Consider the following 14,668-nt stretch of genomic DNA (forward strand, 5'->3'; position numbering starts at 1 on the left):
ATTATGAGAATTGTTACAAAGATAATCTACCATGCTCAATTTCTTCCCACCCTATTAGATTCACTATTAAATTAAATTGGTATTACAGCGTCATATTGAAAAACTATATATTAAATTGGTCTTATACCGTCATATTGAAATACACATAAGAAATTGGTATTGGCTTATTCTATGAAAATATATATATGTATGGAATACGATTTGAATGTTGATGGAAGCTAGCTTAGAAAATTAGGTTGGGATATTAATGCACTATATATAGCTATACCAAATATACAGACAGGTGATTATGTGGAAGCCTTCTTTTTTTGTTTGCTTGAAAACGAAGTGATAGTTACTTTAATTTAGTTAGTACAATAATAGTAGTGTCACTGTCACTGTCACTGTGTATTTTTATTTGTTCGTATTCAACTAATTTATTAATAAACTATAGATTAGATATTCCTGCTAATACGATGTACTTAGTAGTAACCTGGCCCTATTTAACAATGTCTTCGTAGATCCTTCAAAATTAGAACTACTATTTATTTAAACGTGTAATAGTATTGTTTTAGATCCTTCCTACATAATTACCCAACCGGTCGTGTTTGACATTGGTTCTATTTAAAACTATTCTATTCTTTTCGTTTATCTATATTATTCTATTTTACTTTTGATTAGTTTAGTTAAATGTGTCACTTTAGTTCGTTTATAAACAGAGGAAATAAACATTTTTTTATATCAAAATGCCAACTTTGAGTATCAAGTTCTCAACTTAAAGCGTATTATTAATGGTCTTAATTTGAATCAGTATTTTTTTTTTCTTCCTTCTAACTTATAATCTTAGTTTAGTGTATGAAGTTTCCTCTGTTTCTGTTCTGTTTTGTGTTACTTATGCTTTATCTCGTTTAGTTTTTGTATCGCTCATTGCTTCACTCTTTACTTCTAGTTCTTGAATTTGACGTCGCTTTTATTTTCAGAAGAGATTTTATGTTCTTAGGAAGGTTCAAAACTTCAAATGTTTTGTATATATCTAATATCTTAATAGTATAATATCTTCTGTAATTGCTAGTATGTGAATAAGCCTTGCATAGAAACATTGAGAATTAAAACAGCACAAGACAAGAAAAAAAAAACCTTATACGGTACATGGATGCCGGAATATTTTAATAAACAAACGCCTTGTTGATCCAAATATAAGCAAAACTCAGTATTCCGCATGCAGTGTTCTACACGGTTTAAACTAAATTCTCTGATATTTCTATAATTGCAAACCAATAAAATTACATAGAAACAATGTTTTCTTAAAAAAAAACTATAAAAGAGAGAGCTTCTGTTAATTTACTTGACAGGGATGCAGTAGGAAGAACTTAGAAGTGGAGGCAAGACGCAAACCAAGTGAGGACCCGGTGGATTGCTGCTTACATTTGCTTCTTCTACGTTTGGCAACCCGAGTTGAGGAGGACGGACATAACCCGCAACTAACGGGACACACAGTATCGAGATTACTACTCTTGAACCTGTAATTTTGTTACCAGACAACAAAAGAAAGAACATATCATCAAGTTGATGCAAAGGGTTTCTTGCACTAATAAAAGTAAGAAGAAGAAAAATATTACTTACCTTGCTCCTCTGAGAGAGAGACATGGCCTCTTTTCCTACCAGCGATCATCCAATTCTCCGAATTTGCATTGACTTCATACAACACCTCATCCTTGTGTAAATAAAACAAGAACAGTTGATGAACATTTCAATATTTTAAAGAAAAAGAGCTAATGATCCAAAGGGAAAGTCTGGTTTACCAACTGATAGTAATTGATGATGGTTGCAATCAGAACACTTGCGCAAAAAGTAATTTATTGTTTAAGTAGGAAGCTATATCAACAGTCACTTACATGTTGTTGTTCTACAGCTTCATTTTCTTTGAGATCTTTAAGCCTTTCCACTCTCCACTGCATGGTGATAAGTTTTCCGACCCTAAGACCATCAGAAGAAAGTGGGAGGAATCCAACTGTGAGGCAAGGATCAAGCACTGGACGTTGCAAAACAATGGCACTCTTGAACACCAAATCTCTCCCTTCCGTATCAGTTCCAGAGTGATCTGCATCCACTGGCTTGTGTGCTCCAGCTGCTCTATCCCCATGGATTCCATATTTGATATTCAGAATGCTCTCTGGTAGCTGCACATCTTTCCCTTCTGTCGTACAAACAACTAGTTAGTTTGCAGTTAAAATTGATAACATTCCTCTGTTTTCATATGCAAATCCCACTGTATGCTTATAGCCACCCATAAAAGGCAATCACCCAAAACTTGCATAATTCGATATAAAGCACCCTGATTGGAGGCTCACAGAAACTAAGATCCGTGCAAAGTAGATAAGCTTACAGAAACGTTTAATGGAAATCATAAATAGCTGCAAATGGCATTATTAGTTGAAGTGTGTTTGACCAAAAGTAAGATATAAAGTAAAAATCTCAGTCATATTAACCGTTCTTCAGAAGGATTTACCTGATGACATAGTCTTGTCTAGGCATATATTGAACACGACTGCTGCTCTAGATCCTGGAGACACAACAAGCGGAAAGAATGTTGAAGTCGGTCTTCCATCATTTTGTCCATGAACAAATCCATCTTGAAGATCGAGCCAAGCATCGAGAACTATTAAGTTTGCCTTGACTAGGGAGTGTAGCATGACCTGTAGATAGAAATTACTTCATTAATAATCTCGGGTGGACGTGAATAAGAATGAGGGGACTGAGAGGTTAAGGATAAGACTTCTAAATTTTAAAAGAGCTAAAGTTGGCTACCTGCAAGACCAAAGTGCCATCATTGCATTTGTTTGCCACCCTTGTGGTCACATCAAAAGGGTCCGTAAAATGTGCAGCTATGGTTCTGCTCACAAAACAAAATCAGAAGAAAGTAATGAGGAAAAGTACAGTTTCAGTCGGGTTAAACCTCTGATGCGGATAAACGATGATCAAGATTTACCACACCAAGGAAGAAATACCTCTCAAATATCTGGTTATGATGAACCCCAAACTCAAGTTTCAAAGCTACAGTTCTCATTCCCTCTAACATATCTTGTTTCAGTGGATTGACTGTTAACACATAAGAAAGATGATCATTGGCCAGTGGATGTGACACAAACATGTAATAATCAGAAAATCAATTTTTTGCTGCAAACCTGAAGATGACCCTCTAGCAAGCTTCTCACTCAATGCACGAACAGGGACCCACAGAATAGAACTCACATTGCTTGCCCAATCTGAAAACACTATTTTACCATCGCAAAGATTAAGCACCTCTGAATCCCGTACTGGAGAGACAGGACTATCTTCTACAAAAACATCAGCTTTTGATGCGCTAGCATCACAATCTGTGTCCATGTATCTCTCCATCTCAATGCCATATGAGTCTTCAATCTTTAGACCTGGACCAGTATCAATGTGCAAGATGGCGCCTTTAAGTGAGTACCCAATAGGACGTACTATGATACCAATCCATTGGGCTTCATTTATTAGTAGCGCAGAAGATACAGCTGCAGCAAGATCAACCAGAGCTCTCGGTTTGGAAACCTAGAGAATAAGAAGTCTATCGTATCAACAAAGGAAACAAGTGTCCATAAGAGTATCACTACTCATGCATGTAATTAATGATTCTTTATCGTTCCAAAAGCAGTAATCAGTATTTTTTAAACTGGGAGATCGTGCACCTTCAAGATAGGTCTGGTAGGCTTTTCATAACTCATGAAGTCATCACTATCTGCGGGACCACCCTTTGAAAAGCTGTGAGACCTGAATCTCAAGCGCCCAATCTGGCCAGTAACTACTCCCAAGACATAGGAACCGGGTTTTTGTGGAGGCAAAGCAAAAGTGATAGTATTACGTCCGGGCTTTAGTACAGTTGCAGCGGAACTCTTTAAAGCCTGAAACCCAGTCCATATACAAAGTTCTTAAGAATGAGAAATTTGAAAAAGGTAAAGAACGAGAAAATTCATGGCTAATGGAGGCAAACCTGGCCGCCTTCGTCAGTGTTGTTGGTGGCTACCAAGGTAAGACTAAGCGAATCAAGGGTGATATCATCAGGAAAGCCACTCCACACAGTAACAGATAGATTCCCAGGGTCTCCATCACACAACTGAAGTGGAGGACCCGCGTTTCCAGAAAATGTGATCAACGATGACACATCTAAGGGAACTGGGTTCTTCATTTCACTGTGAGCAAGAGTAAGAACCTCGGACTGAAAAGCTTGCCGCTCCTTGGACGAGAATAAACCTTTATCCAACGAAAGTAGTCTAACACAAGATGACATGTACCCAGCTTGATCATTAAGAATCTTTTGACACTCAGCTAAATTAGGCAAGACTTCTGCCAGTAAATCTTGCCATCCTTCACCCGCATAGAGGGCACAAACTTTTTCATAAGAGTTTGCAGCCAAATCATATTTTCCGTGCTTGAAGCAGACAGCTGCAATTTCCCCATCAAGAACAACTCCATGTCTCTTCCACCAAGAACGGTGATAGTTTTCGGCAGCACCTTTAGTTAGGTTGAGATATTTATTCTGCCACAGCAAAATATATACATGAGACACTAGAAGAAAGAGCAGCATAAAAATCAGAAGTTTCACTGTCCTTATGTTAATGGTATTAGCATTCTACCTCGAAATCCTGAATAGATGACAATGTCTTCAACAATTCATGATCTGAAATGGTAAGTCGCAGAGCGTGCTCAGCTGCAACAAAAATTTCAGCAAGCCTCATAGGCCTATCTAGCGGACTCTCAAAATTTCCAGGTGAAGAATTCGTTCTTGACATGGGAGCTGCTTGTACTTTAAGTGATGAAGGTGTTCTCGGAGACGCTTCTAAACCTGATCTGTCAGAATTATAAACATATCATTTTAGTTCCTCAAAGAATAACAGAAGCTGATGATTTGCAATTCTTCCTGGAACTTCGAAGACATATGAGATTGAGTGCTAACACACTTGAAATAAGAAGGGATAAAGAAAGATCAGAATTTTATAAAGTTCATTACCCTTCGTTAAAACTTGGACGCCCATCAAATATTTCAGGAATATTTCCGGTAGAAAGAGAAGCCCTTCTTCTGTTAGCCACACGTAGAAGTACAGATGGTTCAAGAGGTAATGCTTTCTGTTGAATACCAAAGTGCTTGGTCCTTAAAGTTGCTTGAAGAATAGTCTGTACCAAAACAAGGAGATAAGTATTCTTAAAAAAACAGATGGTAAACATAGTTCCATAGACCTAGATCTCACATATACTACATTTATAAACAATACTCTTGTAAAAAACATTATGTCAGTGTCCACAAGAGGTCATGTAAGTACAGTTAACTCTTAGCTCGAATCAAAAGCATGATTGGCTAAAATAAGAAAGTTTCCAAATAGATAACACATTCACTGCAGCATATGTAGATTATACCTTTTCTTTTTCAAGCACCTCAGAGGAAGCATCTTGTGGAAGAGATGGCCAGACTGCCGGTTTTGGCCAAGGCAGCATACTGAGACAAGCACTGCCCATAAAATGTGTTGGTGTTACTACTAAACATCATCAGCAGCCTAATCCCAGAGAGAGAGAGAAAAACCGACACGTTTTTTTGAGCAAACAAGGAAATGCTCTGTTTTTTTAAGTGAGACATATACTTCCCTCACTAACTGGGTAACCCTTTATCAACGGGAAGTCACTGGAGAATTAACACATCTATTTAACATGTAAAAAATACACATACTATAACAAAAATAGACCCGTACCTGTTCAGTGGACTCTTTTCTATGTCTGTTCCATATCCTATCAGATATCCCAGTCTCATGAACTGTCATGATCATAAAGGCATTTCAATGGGTATCAGCACTGGAAATTATTTTCATATTAAATTTATATGCAACTAGTATGACATCACATAAGACAATTAGTAAACTATGACAAAGACAAATGCAATATCACCTCAAAAGAAAATATTCAACAGAGAATTTTATTAAAATTCCAGTCAGAAATTGAAAGAGGATGTCAGCGAATGGGAAGAGAAACAGGGGTTTATTCATTGTACAAATTTTGAAAGCAAGCAGATTTCTACCTTAACCCGTGAAAGCGAATAGAGATCACCCTGAAGACGGTAGAATTCCTTCTCGATATCAGGTGCAACAACTCCATCATGGTGATGAGAAGCAGTTGCTTCAATCAACGCTAAACATGCAGTAATTACCCAAACTTCGCGCATACAGAAGGGCAGTATACTCTACAAAAGTACACAAAAATAGAGAAAATAAGGTCAGTCAAATCAACAAATCAGAAGTATGATAAGAAGCATTTCTTTAGTAACAGTATAGGCTACCTCATGGAGGGTTAAGGCCTTCGCAAAACTAATAATAAAAGAATATCCCCTGGAAGCAACTTCAAAGGGACGATTCAATTTGAACAACAGCTGCAAAGAACCACAAAGGGGTAAGCTAATGAAAAAGTTGTTAAAGTAAATCTACAATTGTGAAAGCAGAAAAAAGGACACTCTGATCAATATGATGGCTCTTGTGTGCACCAACCCTAGACTGACAGGCAAAGAGATACTGTCTAAACTCGAATTCTCTAAAAGAATCATCTTGCACAATCTGTGTCAATGGTTTGCTTCCTGGTTTCAGCAGTGCAGCTTGGTCATCTTCACTGTCGAATCCTCCAAAATCCCTCTGTTTCCCAGGCATATTAACTGCATTGAAGGTAATGCATGATGGATTATTTGTTAAGGAAAAATCTTGGAAGAGGAAATCAGTTTGTTGGATGACTACTGATCCCAAATGCTTAAAAAGATAAAGATAGATGTCAGGTTTGTCAAAACCTAAGAATATAAAACTACATATAATCTATATTCCTGTTACTAAATTAACAAATGCAAAATAGTAATAAATATACCAAATAGACAAAAATATGGATTTTTTTATTGCCACGGGTCTGGAAGAGAAAGGTACAGAAGTAGGGAACAAACCTGTTTCCAAATAGCAGAGCTCTAGTTCATCATATTCACGTAATGCATCTTCATGAAGATGAGCCATCTCAAATATGAAAGCCAAACTTTCCTGAGATAGCATAGAACATTATGACCTTTAAGAAAATGAGAGAAGTTTCATCAAATGTGACTGTAAGGACCAAAGGTGATTTCTAAGTTTAACAGATTGGAATTCTTCTTACTTCTATGGAAGCAAAAAAAGGGGCACATAAATTTCCATCAGGGACTTAATTAAAACAGTATAAATCTAATTACAAAAAAAAATAAAAAACAGAATTTTAAACCATATTACTCATCTACATAGAAACCACATTTCACTTTCCTTTTAATTATATTTCTTTTTTGAAATGAGAGCTAACCTTCAAGATGAAAAAGTTACAAAAGTTCCATATTGGCATAAACCGCTGCTCACTGAGCTTGCGTATCTCATCTTCGTAGAATTGTGCGCGCCTATCCAAGGTATTCCTGATGCACTCGGTAATCTTTAATTCCAGATCCTCCCAAAAAGTTCCGTCAGGGCCATGTACATCCAGCTTACAGCACCTTAAAGGCATTTCAAAATTATCATACGAAGACTATGTATAGCATGCATAAATTAACTAGAACAGACAATGTAAACAAAAAGGTGTTATAGCTTTTATCCCATATGAATTTTCGTAAAGTAAATAACTTACAGATAACTTCCTTTAAATGAGTGATTACTGCTATATGGGTTTAGTAACTTTAGTGTATGCATCTAGCAAAAATAGAATAATTGCAGTCGTGCAACTATTTAACCTAATCTATTATTATTAGAACAATAGTAGGAGCAATCAAGTGTCATCAGGAATCTGGCAAGCTGTTTTTTTTTGTTCTTGCCTACTTGTATCGAAGCAAAAAACATAAAACTCAGTCCAATTTGCATTGCTTACCTTTCTCTCTTTTTTGAACTGAACTCAACTTCAAGCTTTGCATATACTTTCTTGACAGATTTAGTTGCTTGATCATTACTTGGATGAGCTTTAGATACAAATACAATAAACCATTCCCTCTCATCATTCTGAACAATTAATTTCAGACGTGGTTTGAGAATGTTTTTAAACTCATCAAGATCCTGCAAGGTCAAAGGTATACTCAGAAAAGCTAGAAGAACAAAAATTGTTGAAGCAATACAAACGGTACCTACTATCTAGACATAGGTTCTTGATCTTATAGCAAAGGAAAATAAGAATGCATATCATCAAGCACATCATCTTTGCCATTTTTTGAAAAGTGACTACTCTCCACTTTCAAGAATGACACAGAGAAACGAGATATCAACAAGAAAAGTACCTCACAAGTCACAAGAACTATAGTTGCATATGGTTCTCGAAACCAGAACAAATATTGCTCCTGTGGGAATCGACTACGAAGTCTCGCGTCTGTAGTTAATATGAATTCAACCGGCAAGTTCTCAACAAAAACCGGATTTCGAGTCTTGTTTGTCAAGAATGCTCTTTTCAATGGCTGATGTTCTTCAAATAAACCTTTGACTGTAGGCCACAGATCAGACACATCTTCCACTGTAAAAGAAAATGCAAGCAGATACTATTAGAACGAGTAAGATCACTGGCGAAGGGAGCAAAGAAAGAGAAGCCATCTTAATACTAACGAAAAAGTAGAGCTAAACGTCCGAAACAAAAGAAATCCTCTAAGCACTTTTTCCGATTACAGAGAAATTCAGGAAGGGATGCTCATTTCTAAGCACTTTTAGCTTCATTCATGACCAATCAACAGATTCATATCACCTGATTTGATCCGTTAACTACATTGAGAAATTTTCCACTAATATCTAACTAAGACATCGCAAAATGTGGTAAAATAAATGAAAGAACGAAAAGAGAGAAGTAAGATCCTAATCGAATGAAGTAAACGTATAGAATATCACCGGCGGCAACGAGACGATCGCAGGAATTCTTAATCGTTTGGAACTGAGCCAAGTAGTTAGCCATCTGAGTCACCGATCTAGACGGAACATACGAGACTTCAAGCTGCAGACGATGGTGCCGAGTCTTATGATGATGAGGAGGAGGAGGAAAAATATGAAGAACAGAAAGCAGAGAATCAGGTTATGCCGGCGGGACAAGACTTCCGGTGGTGAGTTCTTCGTCTTCGGTTAGTGCCGGCGACGGAGATCTGGTGGTGAAAAGGATGCGACGGGATTTGGATCTTAGCTGCTCCGATGTATTAAATGTGAACTATTTAAATCTCAGTCACTGATCTAAGACGGAACATACGAGACCTCGATCGATAAATACGGCGAGATCAGAATTTGAGTGAGGTTTCCGTCTTCAAGCTGCAGGAAGAAGAAGGAAGTGGGGGAAATTACCGACGCCGGAGATTTAGCGAATCGTTTGGTTGGTTCAACTGTGGCGCTCAGATTTAATCTTGACCGTTAGATCACTCCGGCTATTAAACTTCATTTGTTTTGGATTGGTTGTGGTTTTTGGGTATAAATAACGGCGTGCAGTGCAGTCTAATTATCTATTTATTTATTTTTATTTTAAGTAATAAAAAAAAAAAAAAGTGAATTCGAGAAAACACGCTTCTTCTCCGTTAAAGAGAAACCTCTCCTGACTCTCTCAATTGTTTCTTCATTTCCCGGCGAAGAACAAAAACAGCATCTAGTAGAAAATAATCATGAATCCAGATTCCGATCATCCTCAGCTTCCCAACATCAAGATCCATCACCCTCCTTCACCACGTCACTCTCACCATCACCACTCCTCTTCCACTCCCTCCTCCGCCGCAACTCCAACTCCAACCGCCGGAGCTCGTCGAAAAATCGGAGTCGCCGTTGATCTCTCTGAAGAAAGTTCTTTGGCCGTTCGTTGGGCTGTGGATCACTACATCCGTCCCGGAGACGCCGTTGTTCTTCTCCACGTTTCTCCAACCTCCGTCCTCTTCGGTGCTGATTGGGGTCCTCTCCCTCTCAAAACTCAACCTTCTGTTGAAGATCCAAACTCTCAGGGATCGCAGCCTAGCCAAGAGGATTTTGATGCTTTTACTTCATCCAAAGTTGCGGATCTAGCGAAGCCGTTGAAGGAATTAGGGTTTCCGCATAAGATCCATATAGTGAAAGATCATGATATGAGGGAGAGACTATGTCTTGAGATTGAGAGGCTTGGTCTTAGTGCTGTCATTATGGGAAGTAGAGGTTTTGGTGCTGAGAAAAGAGGAAGTGATGGGAAGCTTGGATCCGTTAGTGATTACTGTGTTCACCACTGTGTTTGCCCCGTTGTTGTGGTGAGATATCCTGATGATCGTGATGGACCTGTGCCTGTTGTTACTGTCAAGTCTGGTGGAGATGATGATGAAGATGTTGTTGCTGCTTCTGCTCATCATGAACACATCAAAGGTCAGGGATCAATAAATCTCTCTCTGTATTGTGTTTCAGTGATTAATTAGATGCTTTCGTAGTTTGTTTTCATGGAAGTTTCCGTTGATATGTTAGATTTAGATTCAGTAGTGAGTGTTTTGTGAATTTTGTGATCACCTGAATATGTTGTGAGAGTCTGTGAGATTGCCATATGTGGTAAAACAGGAAAGTTTGATCCTTTTATAGCTGAGTTGTAGAAACTATCATGTAAAGTAATAATCATGTCTTCTAAGCTGCTATTTCTAATCTTAAAGGCTTCTCATATTTCTGAATTATATACTTGCTGAAAATCAAATAGTGATGTTGTTCTGCTAATGCTGAGATATGATATATGTAAATCTTGAATGCTGCTCATATTTCTGAAAGGAACCTTTAATGTGGGTAGAAGTTTTTGTTGTTGTTTTGCTCTGATCAGACCAGGAAATATTATTATAACGGGGATGTTTACAGAGAAAAAAAAACTAGAAAAGCAGGGACTCGTAGAAAGAATCTGGTTGCGTAAATATACAAAAAAAAAAAGTTTATCTGATTAGATATCAAATCTAATTGTGATGTATTTTACCTTCTTACATTTCTGATATACAATTTCTGATGAAAACTTGCTGAGTTCAGTAGATTGCTTCTCTAGTAAGACAATCACTGGTGTTAGTTCTAGAACATTTGGTATATGTTACAAGAGTGGAGCTACCCTAGTGAATTTGTACAAAGAATCTGAATGTAGACTGATAAGAAAAAAAAGGCTATAGTCTGAAGGTTACATTTGTTATCTTCACCATACTGTATCACGACTAGTAACATATAATCTGCCTTGTGTATCTTAGGACATGGAAATGTGTTTTATGAATGAATAAAGGGTTATTCCAGTAAATATATCTATGATCTGACCAAACGACAATGTCTTATTCCTTTTTTGTTCCTGTGTTTTTCTACCACAGATGAGTGATGCTTCTTGGGATCTCGTCAGGTTTTCACCCTCTTTGCATCGTCTAGGTAATATAAAACTCACATCAACGATCTCTGCAAGCTTATACTGTCAACATTTATCTTGATTATTCTTCTTTCATGTGTTTGGAATTGAAAAGGTACACGAATCAAGTAGGGGTGTTTGCGGAATGTTCGGTGGAGTGTTTGAGTGTGTGGTCTATCTTTTAGTCACGATGTCGATGAATTTCTCTTTGTCTCTATTGTGTGAGGTTGAATGTTGGGTCTGTTTAGATTTTTAGTTAACATCAAATAAAGATTTGGTTGATATATGGTTTGGTTTAACTTCTTGGAATTTAAGGATTGAAATATTGAAAGATGCATTTCTCCAAAAGGAAATTAAGCAAAATTGGAACAACCAAAGAAAACAAAATTGTTTGGTAGATGACACTAATATCGGGGTTTGGGGTGCCAATCAGCTTAGCACCAATATGTTCCCGTGTATCTCTTAACCTCAAAATGCCAAATGAGTTCTCAGTCTTTTGCCCTGAACCAGTTCCAATACGATGGGTTCCTTAAGGCACATAGACATTATTAGCAAGGTATAACATAGGTAAATGAAATTATCTTTTCTTTTAGCCTTAAAAAAAAAAGACTGAGAAGCATCATTTAACATAACTCAAGAAGCATCTTTACTTTTTGTTGATGGTCATGTAACATAACAACTACTAATGAATTTCTCTTTGCGTCGGTAATGATGGTTTATGCATTAAACATGAAGAAGAATGTATGATTATTGTGTGAACCACTTTTAAGAAGAGGAAAAGTTACGATTTTTTCTTTAATAGTGACTTATGGTAGTTTAGTTATGTTCTCTATTGTGTGAGGAAGGGTGAACGGTTTAGTCTGTTTAGATTTTAGATAATGTTATTAAGAAAGAAAAAGTAAACAAAGATTTAGTTGACTTTGGTTTTGGTTTTGACTTGTTGGAATTAAGATAAATATCTAAGATTGAAGTTTTTTGACTTAAAGATCGATTTCATTCAATAGGATAAGATTATAGAGTAGATGTCATCATATATATCCATAACCATAAAGTAATTATCCAAGTCGAAAAAGTCTTGCGAAATATACAACTAGCAACACTATTTGAAGCCGGCTTCATTCTTTGAATTGGATGAGCTAGATGCATATGCAATGAGAACCACATGATCTAACATTAATTAATTAAAATGATTAAACTAATTTAGTTTAGACCGACGCTCGCAACCGTCCACTTCTCTTAACTGATCGACCATGAATTGAATGTTTCTTTTATAGTAGAATACATCGGACAACACTTGGATCATATGAAAGCATCGTGATGCTTTTTTATATTCGAGCCTCAAACACAATTTTTATAGACAAAGACACTATTAATAAACACTGTTTTATTTGAGAGACAGCGAGAGGACTTGATGAAATAAAATATCTTCTCCTTCTATTTTTGTGGTCGCAGTTACTTATTACAAAACTAACGACCCCTTGATACGTTTGTGTAAACATAATTATTGAATTTTGTTTGTGGTTGGTAGTAGTCCTCTTTATACTGAATGCTTCATTCTCATTAGTCATTTACCTGACTCGTTTCCCATAATGATCCCGCAAATCACAATTTTTCATTCTTGTAATTCTAAAACTTCACATACGAATATATATTATAACGTAAAACAAATAAAAATAACAGCCAAAAAAAACAAGCTTCAAAACGAATGATTTTTTAAAAAACTACTAACTCAACTCACTAAAACAAGTAATTGTTAGTAACATGAACGGTGGTGAGGGGTTAATAATAATAAAAAAACTAATCATCTCATTCAACAGTTCGATTTGTTCCTTTTCCCTCCCTCTAATCTCAAAACCGAGTTCATCATCATCACAACCGTTGTTGATTTAGACGAAGCTTCATCTTCATCATCATCGTCTTTCGATAATCTTTTCAATGGTCTTGACTCGTTCTCCTCCTGCATTTTTCAAACACATAAATGAACAGTTTAAGTTTCACCAACTTCACAACAACAAAAAATAACACAAGATCGTTTGATACTAAAAAGATTCATACCTCGTAAGAACAGTTCAGATCTAGATCACGTCGCGTCCTTTTCACCACCAGATCTACTTCGCCGGTACTAACCGAAGACGACGAACTCACCACCGGAGCTTCTTGCGCTACCGTCGCCGGCACAACCTGATTCTCCGCTTCTTCTTCTTCTTCTTCTTCTTCTTCTTCCTCCTCATCGCTTTCTTCATCATAAGACTCAGCACCACCACCATCGTCGCAACAACCAACGATCTCTTCTTGGTTCCCTGCGACGACGGAGCGCTTCTTCTTCTTGCGAGACAAACAACAAGACTCGCAGATAGAAACAGTGGGGCGGAGACGAAGACCAGAGGCTTTCCAAGGCGTGAGAGACTGACACGCGCTACAGAGAAGGCAGCGCGTGTGTTTAGCCACCAAGAAATTAGCTCCGTGAACCTTACCGTCGCAATCCCAACACAAACTCGCGTCATCTGATTCACAATACATTCTCGCTACACCATTACATAACTCACACTTCTTCTTCCCCATTACACCACACCTCTCTACAGATACAAAAACTAGTGTTCTTTGGGATTTCTTTATAAAAAGGTCTTTGCTTCTCTCTCTCTTTCTCTATCTGTCTTCTCTCGTTTCTCTTCTGCGGACACAAACTAATAAGGGAGAAAGCAAAACAAAATAATCGAGAATTTCGTGGCGAGTTTTGTGTGATTTAATTCTTTTTAAGGGCAATTTAGTCTTTTCACTCACTAAAAAACGATTTTTCGCGTTTTTAATAAAAATGTAAAGATTAAGGATTTGTTCAAACTTTTTTAAATTTTTTTTATGGTTGGTAGAATTAATTAATTGTATTATTTTTCTGTTTAATTAATTTTTTAAGAGGTTTCTGCGGCTGAGTATTATTCTCCGATTCTTAAATTTAGGAGAAAATAATAATTTTTGTATATTGTTTTTATTTTACTTGGTCCTGAAACGAAACCACGTAATTGTGTGGGACAAAAAGCTCTCCTCTTACGTTTCGACATATGATTCGTTTGGTGTTTTAACAGAAAGAAAAAAAAAAGAAGAAGAGAGATATTTATGGGGGAAGGGAAGATTTTTAGGTGATGACGTGGAGAGATATCAGCCTCGTAAAGAGGAAGAGGAAGATTCTGAGTTATCCGACGTGGACGAATCGGGTTCTGTAGTAGAGAGAGAGAAAGAGAGTTTAGAGACCACGTGATCCCCACCCAGCCACCTGGGATTTGTCTTCACCTCACAAATCACAATACACGTCTCTAATCTG

The 14,668-nt window shown here is 37.1% G+C and overlaps 3 protein-coding genes across 3 annotated transcripts; 1 reads left to right on the forward strand and 2 right to left on the reverse strand.

The window, feature by feature from the left end:
• Positions 1 to 1,100: 1,100 nt before the first annotated feature.
• On the reverse strand, positions 1,101 to 9,356 carry LOC17874769 (trafficking protein particle complex II-specific subunit 130 homolog). The gene is made up of 21 exons (XM_006279839.2): positions 8,895 to 9,356; positions 8,300 to 8,529; positions 7,900 to 8,081; positions 7,348 to 7,531; positions 6,968 to 7,058; positions 6,531 to 6,691; positions 6,326 to 6,415; positions 6,068 to 6,229; positions 5,745 to 5,806; positions 5,416 to 5,506; positions 5,012 to 5,175; positions 4,638 to 4,851; positions 3,995 to 4,540; positions 3,693 to 3,905; positions 3,165 to 3,555; positions 2,988 to 3,078; positions 2,788 to 2,872; positions 2,489 to 2,675; positions 1,875 to 2,176; positions 1,603 to 1,693; positions 1,101 to 1,499 (listed from the first exon to the last, which is right to left on the reverse strand). The coding sequence occupies exons 1-21, from the start codon at positions 8,956 to 8,958 to the stop codon at positions 1,321 to 1,323; spliced, it is 3,780 nt and encodes a 1,259-aa protein (XP_006279901.1). The 5' UTR covers positions 8,959 to 9,356; the 3' UTR covers positions 1,101 to 1,320.
• Positions 9,357 to 9,555: 199 nt separating this feature from the next.
• Positions 9,556 to 11,685, forward strand: LOC17877046 (universal stress protein PHOS32). The gene is made up of 3 exons (XM_006280944.2): positions 9,556 to 10,364; positions 11,321 to 11,375; positions 11,468 to 11,685. The coding sequence occupies exons 1-2, from the start codon at positions 9,647 to 9,649 to the stop codon at positions 11,326 to 11,328; spliced, it is 726 nt and encodes a 241-aa protein (XP_006281006.1). The 5' UTR covers positions 9,556 to 9,646; the 3' UTR covers positions 11,329 to 11,375; positions 11,468 to 11,685.
• Positions 11,686 to 12,942: 1,257 nt separating this feature from the next.
• LOC17876569 (B-box zinc finger protein 22) lies at positions 12,943 to 14,028 on the reverse strand. The gene is made up of 2 exons (XM_006279436.2): positions 13,408 to 14,028; positions 12,943 to 13,309 (listed from the first exon to the last, which is right to left on the reverse strand). The coding sequence occupies exons 1-2, from the start codon at positions 13,912 to 13,914 to the stop codon at positions 13,163 to 13,165; spliced, it is 654 nt and encodes a 217-aa protein (XP_006279498.1). The 5' UTR covers positions 13,915 to 14,028; the 3' UTR covers positions 12,943 to 13,162.
• Between the last annotated feature and the right edge of the window lie 640 nt (positions 14,029 to 14,668).

This window comes from Capsella rubella, unplaced genomic scaffold, assembly GCF_000375325.1.
Source record: "Capsella rubella cultivar Monte Gargano unplaced genomic scaffold, Caprub1_0 scaffold_8, whole genome shotgun sequence".
NCBI lineage: Eukaryota > Viridiplantae > Streptophyta > Magnoliopsida > Brassicales > Brassicaceae > Capsella > Capsella rubella.

Coding starts and splice junctions, on each gene's coding strand:
- LOC17876569 (XM_006279436.2), bottom strand. CDS start 13,914: ATGGGGAAGAAGAAGTGTGAGTTATGTAATGGTGTAGCGAGAATGTAT. Junction 13,310..13,407: donor ATCTGAACTGTTCTTACGAG/GTATGAATCTTT, acceptor TGAAAAATGCAG/GAGGAGAACGAGTCAAGACC.
- LOC17874769 (XM_006279839.2), bottom strand. CDS start 8,958: ATGGCTAACTACTTGGCTCAGTTCCAAACGATTAAGAATTCCTGCGAT. Junction 8,082..8,299: donor TAGTTCTTGTGACTTGTGAG/GTACTTTTCTTG, acceptor TTGACCTTGCAG/GATCTTGATGAGTTTAAAAA. Junction 2,676..2,787: donor ATGGCACTTTGGTCTTGCAG/GTAGCCAACTTT, acceptor TTCTATCTACAG/GTCATGCTACACTCCCTAGT.
- LOC17877046 (XM_006280944.2), top strand. CDS start 9,647: ATGAATCCAGATTCCGATCATCCTCAGCTTCCCAACATCAAGATCCAT.